General features: G+C 35.8%; 3 protein-coding genes across 6 annotated transcripts in view; 1 reads left to right on the forward strand and 2 right to left on the reverse strand.

Moving 5' to 3' along the window:
* The window catches only part of Src64b (Tyrosine-protein kinase Src64B), a 48,896-nt gene extending 44,006 nt beyond the window's left edge, over positions 1–4,890 (reverse strand). For all 3 annotated transcript variants that reach the window (XM_076783402.1, XM_076783400.1, XM_076783401.1), the window contains exon 1: positions 4,674–4,890. The gene's annotated coding sequence lies outside the window, so the exon portion shown is untranslated. The remainder of the gene's footprint in view (positions 1–4,673) is intronic.
* Positions 4,891–5,404: 514 nt separating this feature from the next.
* Uev1a (Ubiquitin-conjugating enzyme variant 1A) lies at positions 5,405–8,283 on the forward strand. 2 transcript variants are annotated; one of them, XM_076782192.1, is made up of 5 exons: positions 5,408–5,426; positions 5,490–5,644; positions 6,073–6,215; positions 6,374–6,499; positions 6,581–8,283. In XM_076782192.1, the coding sequence occupies exons 2-5, from the start codon at positions 5,620–5,622 to the stop codon at positions 6,719–6,721; spliced, it is 435 nt and encodes a 144-aa protein (XP_076638307.1). In that variant the 5' UTR covers positions 5,408–5,426; positions 5,490–5,619; the 3' UTR covers positions 6,722–8,283. The 2 variants fall into 2 exon arrangements, with proteins under 2 accessions (XP_076638302.1, XP_076638307.1); XM_076782187.1 differs by having other exon boundaries at positions 5,405–5,644.
* Positions 8,284–8,364: 81 nt separating this feature from the next.
* Cyt-c1 (Cytochrome c1) lies at positions 8,365–10,903 on the reverse strand. Its single transcript, XM_076782176.1, has 9 exons — positions 10,866–10,903; positions 10,614–10,731; positions 9,991–10,041; positions 9,664–9,809; positions 9,455–9,587; positions 9,191–9,355; positions 9,004–9,117; positions 8,785–8,919; positions 8,365–8,707 (listed from the first exon to the last, which is right to left on the reverse strand). Exons 2-9 carry the CDS (start codon positions 10,683–10,685, stop codon positions 8,597–8,599), a joined length of 927 nt encoding a protein of 308 aa, XP_076638291.1. The 5' UTR covers positions 10,686–10,731; positions 10,866–10,903; the 3' UTR covers positions 8,365–8,596.
* Positions 10,904–10,975: the final 72 nt, after the last annotated feature.

Raw genomic sequence — 10,975 nt, forward strand, 5'->3', positions numbered from 1 at the left:
ACGGCAAGAAATTCGCGACAAACTCTACCGCGTGACTGCAAGTGGACGGCGTAGGAGTTGTGCAAACCTTTGGGGCTTGTTGCCTTTTGCGCGAGCAAACTCGCCGGGCCGAGGAGTGCTGTTGATCCTCGATTCGAAACGTTTTACAGCTGGTAAACGGGGGGGAAAAAATTAACTGCTATAATTAAACGAGGAACAGGGTTCCGCGATTCGAGTCGAGAAATATGTACACTGTCGCTCGAAAGTTCTCGAGCACCCTCTTTAGAGAAACAAGCTAGTTGCGAAAGTATATATGAAACGAGGAAAATTGTTAATTCGTAACAAGTTATAATAGACAGTGGAGAGAAAAAAAGACTTGAGTCAATTCTTGGGCGCGGAACAAAGGGCGCAGCTAATATTTAGCAAAGGCCTAATGAAGTACGAATTTTCCTAATTTTCGAAAGTCGAGCACAATGGCCGGGCCGTGGAACAATGGAGGACACCAGAAGATCCCTTAATGGGTTCGTTTCGACGTTAAATGACGGTGCTCGCAAGGTGCAGTGTTTTGCATTTAAAACGCGACTCGAAAACGAGGAGGGTTATTTCGAGAAAATGTAATAAGAGACAGTGGAGCTATTTTCTGAAATTCTTTTTGAAAAATTATATTTTAAACTTTTGAAACTGCCAAGACGTTAAGAGCTCTTAAGTGCCTGGACGCGATCTGAAAGACCCTAAATCTCCATAGCGTGTTCCCGTGGCAATTCATCGTCGCGCCTAATTAATGTAATCACTGACCTCGTAAAGCGTACCGCGTCGAGTCAGGGTATTTTGCTTATTCCGGGCGGGCGGTTAAAAATGTACGCGACATCGCTTTTCCCCAATACTGAATCGCAAACTTTCAGTTCCGTTGCCCCGCTTTCCGTGCAAGATCGCTCGACCGAAGTTCCATGCACGGAACGCAACGTGACAGGAGTTTTTAAGATTTATGAAAATTGATCGTGTAACCAGGATGATTACATCTGGAGCTAAAATCAGTGAGGATGTTGCTACGACTTCCACCGCCTGCCAAACTTCTCTTAATAACCGTTTTGACGCAACTCATTCGAAACTGACACAAATACGCCTCTCGTTGTATTTATAAAGCCACTTTGACGCGCGTGGTCTCGTATCTTTCAAATGTCACCAGTGGGCGGCGAACGCTAAGTGACCGTGATTTTTGGGCGGCTACGTTTCCTACATTAATGCTTTTTTTTGCTTCGTTTTTTCGTACGAAATCCTACGCTCGGTCCTCCGTTTCGTGAAGCGTATCGATGCCTGTGTTCCACGCGGTACAATACGCCCGACTGTTCGTCGAATCCCCCAAAAAGATAAAACAACCTCTCGAACGAGCATTTATACCGTTGCATCCGAGGATACTTTAACGCACGTGGCCACGCGTAGTGTACACAAGCGAAAGAGCACGTTTCCTACTGTATCGCGATAAAACAGGACAGAGAAAAGCACTCGTAAATTTCTGACGGTGCCGAGAGCAGCCGTGGAATCACCTGTTCCCGGAAACCGTGGGCTTCCAACGACCCTAATCGCAAACAGTGAAAAAACAGCGATTACTTCGAGAGAGAAGATCGTTTTACTCGTTTCGAGTGGTTTCGTTAACAATCCTGACGCCCTAAAAAATAAGAATGAGAAGTAAATAAAAATTTATAATGTATAATCGATCATCGGGATAATAGAGATCCCATTGTATTTAATTATTGTGGTGTTACTTGTATCGAGGTCATCCTGATGAATATTTCCCTGGTACGAATAAAATTGAAATCTCCATATCGCTTCCGATGCACAAAAGAGCGAACGACGTAGAAAGTTAATTGCCGCCATGTCGATACTTCCGGCACGAGTTCCAAAAGCATTCGACAACAGATCTGCTATTTAAAGGAATCGTGATAGAGAGAAATTAGGTCAATTTTCCTGCTACAATAGACAACAAATCTGCATTCAACTTTCAACACGCAGATCCGTTCGCGGATAGCGTGAACCATTTCACGAGTCAATGGCAAAAGTTTGAGGCGTACACGCCGGCGAATGTACAGGGTGATCAACCTACACCCAACGAAAATTTTTGGTATATTCCTAGGAAAGAGACCATTCACCGATCGAGGTGAGTTATACGTCATTCGATACATTATTAATATGCATATCATTATTTGCAGAAATTCGTTATTTTTGTTTAAACTTGCCGGAAAGTTGCAATAAAAAAGTAAGGTTAAGTATATTTTGATAGGTTCGTAAATAAGACCATTGCAAAACAATATTTTTATTTAATTTTAGTTATATAATAATATGCCATTGCTCATAATTGTCTGTTAGAATATACAGGGTGTTCCCCTATATTCTAGAGGCCAAAATAAGACGAAAATCAAGAATACCAATTTGTTCGTTGAGGCTTCGTTGAAAAGTTATTAACGTGTAAAGTTCCACCCGTACTGAATTTTTTTCTCGAAAATGCGCAGGATTTCGGGGGTATGCCTATTCACCAAAAATGATTGTAATTGATTCCCGCAACCGAAAATAATTTTTCCAGAACGATTTGAAGTTTTTGAATTTAATTGTTAATAACTTTTTAACGAAGCCTCAGTCAAGAAATTGATATTCTTGATTTTCGTCTTATTTTGGCCTCTAAAATCTCCCATTAAAATTTTTCCCAGGGGTAGCCGAACTCTCTGTATGTTAATTTTAAGACATCTGTAGCTGAGTTAGATCTAGGTTAGGTTAGGAGCCGGAGGGAGGTGGGCTATATTTTGTAGTGTTGCTGCAGATACTGTATACCTGATCTACTCCTGTATAGTATGTGCATTAAAAAATGAGTTTTATGCATACATGTTTAACAAACTAGCATTTGACTACCTGGCATTTCTAATTCACGCCATAAACACTGAGTAACGACAGTCATTTGTTTGTACCTGTGAACCTGTTAAAATATACTTAATCTTACGTTTTTACTGCAACTTTACGTCAAGTTTAAACAGAAATAACGAATTTCCGCAAATAATGAAATGCATATTGATAATGTACTGAATTAGACGAATCGAATGATGTGTAACTCACCTCGATCGATGAACGGTCCGTTTGCTAGAAATGTACCTTATTTTCAAGGTTATATTACACCAAAACTGAATTTCAGTCGAGTGTTAAAAGGGACTTCCAAAAAAAATCGAGGTTAGGAATCACTGCCATGTTTCGTTTGGCGCGCGCGCGCTCCCTCGATGTTTTCAAACGGAATTTCTCGTTTCGTACGAAAAGATTTTACTTCGTGATAGATAACTTATTAACTGGTTAAGAATTACCTGTGGGTCATGTGACTCGCGTATTTGAAGACACCCCGTACAATCAGCAACAGAAACATTGGTCGTCCGCGGCACAATGTTATCGAACGCGAACGATAACGGTCAATCCACGTTGCAAAGTGGGCGCGTGCTGCTCTCGGTGAAAGCTAGCGAATGCAATTCCACACGCGCGTGCCGACGACGCCACGCAACGACACGACAGATATTCAATTAAAGTTAAGTTCATGGCGACCGTGCACCAGCTTCGGTCGAACACGGTCCCCCTGGACGCCTCCTGTCCGACGATTCCGCACGGAATCGAATATTTCCAAAGCTAATCGCGATTATAACGGTATTACACCTGAGCCCGAGGTGTAGCGGTCACTCGTCGTAGCTTTCGTGCCGAAGGACACGTTTGTTGCTCTTTTACTTTCGTCGATTGCCTCTGATCTCCTTTTCACGGTTCGTTGCCGAGCCAATTCATTGACAACGGCCCGGCCGACTGGCGTGAAGTTAATTATGAGTTTACCGGAAACACGAAACTATCGAAACTTGACCGTGGTTACATCGATAGTGATTTATCTGTTTGCTCTCTCTTTCGACTCTCGGCTAATATTTACTGGCCGCCTTCGTAACAGCCCAGTTGCACGTTTACGAAACGCGATAGAGTTGTTACGAGAACGACGCGTTTAAATATTTCGAAGACGCTGTCGGGAATGCGAGATTTCAGCGGAGATTCTTTTCGGATAGCCGACCTGTGCGTTTTTTTTTCTTCTTTTACGTGTATACGGACGGCAAACGAGCGTGCTGTTTGCCCAGCGTATCGATAAATGGAAATTTAATATTTATCTACGATGCTTTGAAATCGAATGTTTCTGGATCGTGCGTTGATTTAAAAAGGCCGTATGCACACTGTATATGATAATAAGCTATCATCGTGTATGAAAAATGATGCTGTCAATTTCGATCGGAAGAAATATTTTTCGTTTAGCGAATGAATGCGAGACATTGGAAACAGAAATTATCGCAAAACACGTAATTAAATGCAAACTTGTTTGGATTGCTTGTATAAAATGTCAGCTTATCGATATTTTCTGTTTACAGTTTACATGACACGGTACGTTGATTAAATTAAAAAGTTTTGCATAAAAAGGAAACAAACTAGAATCGGAACTATCGTCTATCGAAACAATAATCCTTTCGGATGTTTCGAAATTGACGACAATGCGTTCCTAAAGGTCAATGGCGTTCGTTTGTTTATTATGGTGGACACTCCGGTAGGTGTATCTGCTCGAATGTCAAACAGCACACGAGTTGCTGGGGGCAATTCCTTATAACGTGAAAAATCTATATATTTTTTTTTATTCCACATACCTGTCTCACAGCAGGACCCTCGACGATCTTCGAGTAATCCGCGTTCGGTGGGATATTTAATTAATCATACAGCACATTTTAACACACGCCGGAACACACTGTGCGCAGCAAGAGTCAACGAAATGCACCACGAGCAGACTGACAGTTACCACGGGTTGTTCATTATTGGAAAATCTACCTTGCAGGCTGCTCTTGCGCAGCCGGCACGATACTACCGACTTCCTCCCCACTACTAGCCAACGCCATTTGTACCAACCTTGCTTCCCTCTAGCTTTCGCGTTGTTCATATCCGTATCAAAAAAATATGGCACCCGGTCCTTGTATTGAATTCGTTACCTGTACTGAATGTCACGTACAAAATTAGTCGTAAATTAAATCCCATCGACGAATATGCTAACTTACGAGAATTGATAACAAATGACGCATTAAAAATTTCGCGTCTACGATCTTTACAGCAAAATTCGTTAATGACACATTCTATCGAGAATCATGTTTCTCTTTTAGATTTGTAAAGATACGAACTGTATCGTTGGGTATAAATTGAATTCGCTTAAAACAAATTAAATGTTACAATTTATAACTTTATGTATAGTCTCGAATGAAAGAAAAACACGAATATATTTTAACGTACAGAGATATAAAACTTGTCTAGAACTTTGTAAAAACAACGCCGGCAACGGAGATGTGAAACTTGTGATGCAATAAACCCGTCTAGAAAGTGAGTAGTCTGTGGAAACAGACAACCTCACGGAGGTTAACTGAATTTTCGTAAAGTGAATTTCGCTTGAATATTGAATATTATTTTCCTTGCCTTAGATTTGGGTGATGAGAGATTCCTATTATAGTTAATACGCGCATTTTAAAGTGGATCAGTTCGCAGTACATTGTTTGGTGATAATTGCTATTCTTTAGAAAAATATACAGCGCTTCACAAAAATAAGATATCATGGCGGTACCCACTACCGGTGTAGGCAAGTATTTTATGTCTACTTTACGAGCTAAAAATGCAAACGACGGACGGACCTATCGTTCCTCAGAAATCAAATACTTCCATGGAAAACATTAAATGAGCCATATATTGAATTTCACGACGATAACTGAATTCACATAATCTCGAAAAAATATACGATCTGTCGTATTTCTTTTATAATAAGTTCTTAAATATTGTAAACGTGTCTAAACGTAGTCAGCGATTAGAGTCAAGTTTTTGTAGAAAACGTTATTATTTTGTTCTTGCAGCATAATGAAATTAAGAGAAGCTTATGAAAGTATTAACGAGTAGCAGGTCGCACCATGCCTAAAAGTCACAGACTCATAACCTATACTTGTTCCAGACTTTTTGATTAAAAGTATTTTATTTGCAGTCCTGTGGGAGATAAATGTTATTTTGCATTTTTAGTTGTGCCTCGAAATTTTCGTTTACTAGAGGAATTAGAACAAGGTCAGAAAGGTGTAGGTGATGGTACAATCAGTTGGGGCTTGGAAAATGACGATGACATGACTCTTTCGCATTGGACTGGAATGATAATTGGACCACCTAGAGTAATTTTTCTTAAATTTCTAATTCCATTTAAGTTTAAATTTAATGGATTACTTTGATCATTTACAAATACCCATATAATTTTATTATTCTTTGTACAAATTAAAACAGTCTTAATAAAATCTATATTTTTATTGAAGCTTTATATAATATTTTTTAGACACCGTATGAAAATAGGATGTATAGTTTGAAAATTGATTGTGGTCAAAGATATCCAGATGATGCTCCTAATGTAAGATTTTTAAGCAAGATTAATATGAATTGTATCAACAGCAGTACTGGTGCAGTAAGTATTTAATTTCATTTAAGCTTGATTAATAATAGAATCACATACTTGTAACATTTATTGAATGTGTAAATTTTATAGGTTGATAATCGCAGTGTGCCGGTGCTTGCAAAGTGGCAACGAGAATACACAATTAAGACGGTTCTTCAAGAGCTCCGCCGTTTGATGACGCTGAAGGAAAATATGAAACTGCTTCAGCCTCCAGAAGGTAGCACTTTTTAGCCTAACCACATGTAAACTCAACACCTCTTCCTTTCTGTGGTAGCAAAGGGCGAGATTCAATGAAGGTACCAAATACTATTAAATGGGTGCCCAATAAAGATGTGCGCTAAGAAGTAACACCTGTGTAAAAAAAAGAAGGTGATGATGACTATAAAAGTTGAATCGGTGTTTTCAATTTACAGAAATATTTACTTACAAAATTCAGGAAATTTACATTTTTACTTATTATTTCCTAATTTTAAAGCACATTTCATGTATATGTGAAACTATTATTATAATTTCAATATTTTATTGTATAAATATGCACTCGCGTTTAATTTATGAAAATGCTGTTTCAACTTTTTAGGTTATAAATACAATCTAAAACAAGAGTCATATTTTGAACCTTAAAAACTGGAAACACAGACTGTGTAATAAAAGTAATAATCAGTAAGAACAACTTATGCCTTCAAAGTTTTTTAAAACGAAAAAAAAAAAAAAAAATGCCTGAATATGGATTAGTATACATTTCAGTTTGTGCATAAGTGCCATTTCATAATCTGTGGAGGTGTCTCAGTAATTACTATTATAGACCATTCTAAATTTTAATAATTTATATTTCTGTGTGCTCATTTTTACCAAGCTTTACTTTACTTTTCCTCTGTTAGTTGTTATTACAATTTTAGCTAACAACAGGTTGTTGAGATCAATATTTTGAGATAATAATGTGCCTTTTTATGCAAGCAGCATAAAAATGAGCATGTATAGAGCGTGTTTGGTTGAGACATCATCCAAGAACGGCCTCTTATTCTATATAAAAAACAAATTATGTTACGATTGATGCATACCAAGTAGTAATTTGATTTTTAGTAGCATATGTGGTAAATGGTATAGTGTTGGATCAGTGAGTACATCAATATATGAAGCAGTATATTAAAAATCTTCAGTTTTCCATTCCACTATTTATATATTAGAAATATACTTTAGGTTTATTTGGACATTATAATACAGATGAAATGCACGCATATTACTCACTTTTTGATCTGAGCTTCATAATTGATGTATTAGTAAAATCATACTTAATTCTTAATAACAATCCAAAGTATCATAAATAGCTTTCCAATCATTAGGAAATCAGATCTGTAACGCTAGCGCAATTCTGCTATGAATTGCTAAAATTATACCGTTCCCATAAAGTTACGTTGAGAACGGAAAAAAGTTTTCCATAATTATGTTACATTAAAAAAAAAAAAAAAAAAGAAATATAATCATAAATTATTTCAAACATAATATAATTTTTTGGAGTTTTGTTATCCAAGTTATAGCAATGTCTGTCCTTATTTTTAAAGTAAATCCAAACCAAAGTATGAGATTTTTAACAGAATTCCACATTTATCATGTAATATGAAATTCTCAACTACCTGAAACATTATACATACCTCTTCATCAGCTTCGCATTTCAGTATTACACTATAGGTTATGTAATAGTGTAATCCAATTCATACTACTAAAAATATTAAGTAATTATTACTCTATGTCGATGAAGTCAAGCTTGAAAAGAATAAAAGGATTTCTTTAGAAACAATTTCCACATTGTTACTTTTTACTCCTTTTAATACCAGTATTTCAGGAATATTTCTTGAATAAATTAATATATAATTAAATGTGTTTAACAATTTATTTAAACCAGACGACGGTATCATTGGTTGTAGTTATATGTACAATGTGTAATTTGATTTAACGTAGGATTGACGATAATGTGAATGTATGTCAGTCTGCTGGCAATTACGTTTTAATGCCGCAACTTCCAAACAAGATATAAAACTACACTCCAATAAATGATGCTAAACATTGTCGAATCAGTTCTTTTTAGCTAACCACTGTATTCAGAAGTCCTTACTTTTTGTGTTTTGGTGTGAACAATAATTTAGTATTCTTTACTGTTGTCCACTTGTGTCTCTTCAAGTAGGCTGTTAAAGCCGATAATGCTATGAATACGAGAGAACCCTGGAAATAAAACGATGATATAATGTTTAAATTAATAATCTTTTAAGAAAAATATTTTAGTTATTGAATTGGTTTACCTTCAAGAATAATCTCTTTCTTTCGTCGTGTTCACAATTTGATGTCCACATTAGGAATGTGGTAATATCTTTTGCTACTTGAGAAGCAGTTGCAGGTGTACCATCCTCAAATTCTAAGACTTCATCGAAGATAACCTAACACATTTATATAATTTTTTTATGCATAACTTTTAAAGTAACGGTTCTATGTAAATGTTTTATATAATTAATCTTATTTACCTGTGCCATACCAAGAGCACCTCCTGGGAAGTACGGGTTGAAATACTGACCTTCTCTTAATGGAATACCAGCAGGTGGATCACAATAGCCAGTTAATAACGAGAATACATAATTCTGAAATATATAAAAAATACATTTTATTTTATTTTAAATAAAATTTAGAACAAATTTTAAGGAATAATATTACCTCTCCATTATGCCTTGCATTGATAATGAAAGATAGATCTGGTGGATAGGCACCATTATTAGCTGCCCTGGCAGCTTCTTCATTTGGATATGGAGATGGAATAATGTCGGATAATTTACCTGGACGCATAAAGTATTCCCCTTTATCATCAGGTCCATCTTTTATCTGAATTGATAAAAGTGTTTCTTATTAGATTTATTATTATTTAGACCACTTCAGTGACATTAAATCATATTATTCTGTTTAAAAAATAGAAAATAATACCTGAGCTTCTGCAGCAAGTTCTTTGGCTTCGTTTTCTGTGTGCGTAACACCAACAAGATTGCGGTAAGCTACGTATTGCAAACTGTGACAAGCTGAGCATACATTTTTATACACTTCCCAACCACGTCGCATACTAAATAATGAAAAGACATTTATGTACACTTATTATGCTTATATCTATTACATTATGCTTTGTTATTTTTAATTACCTTGCATGATCCAATGAGTTCAATAAACCATAGAAGGACCAATTATAAGTTGGTGCATGAGCACTAGCAGAAGCTTTTACAGAACTATCCAAGGCATAGATCAGTGCACTAATACTTCCTGCTGTTACTCCCAAGCAAGTCAACAACTGTAATATATTTAATAATACCAATGTTTTAATAGTTATTTATCTTTTACTTACTTTGTATTAATATACAACTGAAACTTACTATTATTGTATATATTGAACGAGAATAACATTTTATTTATTGCACATTGGGATCAGGATTGGTAAGGACACCTTCAAACAACTAAAAATATACACGTACCATTTTCCTACCCCTAGACCATTGATTTGCTGTGGAAAAATTATGTACCGGCTAAAATTGAAATTACATTATTAGATGAATATAAAAAAGTATTCCTATCCTAGATTTGATTATTAATATTAATTAAATTTATATCGTTAAAGTAAATATTAGACAAGTTTATCTTCCAATATTAAAATAGGTAAAATTATAGAAAAGCATTATTATCGGTCATTTAAGTAAAATGTACAATTGTTTGAATAATGAAAAATTAGAAATACTTTAGGTTACAGATTTGATTTTGTGGAACTGCCCACACAGTATTCATGCATGGCAGCATCACAATTTTCTATGCTGATCACTATTACATAACATGAGATAAAAAGTCTTTGAAACCTAACTAATTTATTATCCTGCTATAAAAGAGAGCTAATTGGAACCGAAATAATTACAGACAACGTAAAACTAAGGTATCATCGGAAAAAAATGTCATAGCAGCCGACAACTTCTGCAGTTCCTTAGGAACCCTTCAGACTCCGTTCAGAACGTCAATAATATAAAGTCAACACCTCAACAAAGAACGATAATCTTGGAATAGACTAATGAATGGACTTAAAAACTCATAGCTATTTTAAATTACGTACCTGATTAAATAACGTTCCATAATTTGTCTTTAAAAGACCAGATTTACAAAACCGACCCAACGAAGCCGCCATGTTGGCCAAAGGTACAATGTGCACAGACCACTAGTCAATGAATTGTCTGTAAAAAAAATTTGTATAAATCGATAAAACAATATTTTTTTGTATCATTTAAAGTTTTCTATTACAATATACACATTTTTTAATTGAGTACACAGAACTGTTCAACGATTAGACCAAATGAAAAGGACTTACACAACTTTCAAGTCGCTAACACGACTCTAATCAAGGATACCAATATTAAAGACTAAATTTAAAACTATTAAAGATTAAATTTATCTACACTTGTCTACACTGTAAGCAAT

Source organism: Colletes latitarsis, chromosome 2 (genome assembly GCF_051014445.1).
Source record: "Colletes latitarsis isolate SP2378_abdomen chromosome 2, iyColLati1, whole genome shotgun sequence".
Lineage (NCBI taxonomy): Eukaryota > Metazoa > Arthropoda > Insecta > Hymenoptera > Colletidae > Colletes > Colletes latitarsis.

Excerpts from the sequence above, each read along its gene's own strand:
- Uev1a (XM_076782187.1), top strand. The coding sequence starts at position 5,620 with ATGGCGGTACCCACTACCGGTGTAG. Across the intron at positions 6,216-6,373 it reads TGATAATTGGACCACCTAGA|ACACCGTATGAAAATAGGAT; the intron begins GTAATTTTTCTT and ends AATATTTTTTAG. Across the intron at positions 6,500-6,580 it reads TCAACAGCAGTACTGGTGCA|GTTGATAATCGCAGTGTGCC; the intron begins GTAAGTATTTAA and ends TAAATTTTATAG.
- Cyt-c1 (XM_076782176.1), bottom strand. The coding sequence starts at position 10,685 with ATGGCGGCTTCGTTGGGTCGGTTTTGTAAATCTGGTCTTTTAAAGACA. Across the intron at positions 10,042-10,613 it reads ATGGAACGTTATTTAATCAG|CCGGTACATAATTTTTCCAC; the intron begins GTACGTAATTTA and ends TTTCAATTTTAG. Across the intron at positions 8,708-8,784 it reads GAAAGAGATTATTCTTGAAG|GGTTCTCTCGTATTCATAGC; the intron begins GTAAACCAATTC and ends TTTTATTTCCAG.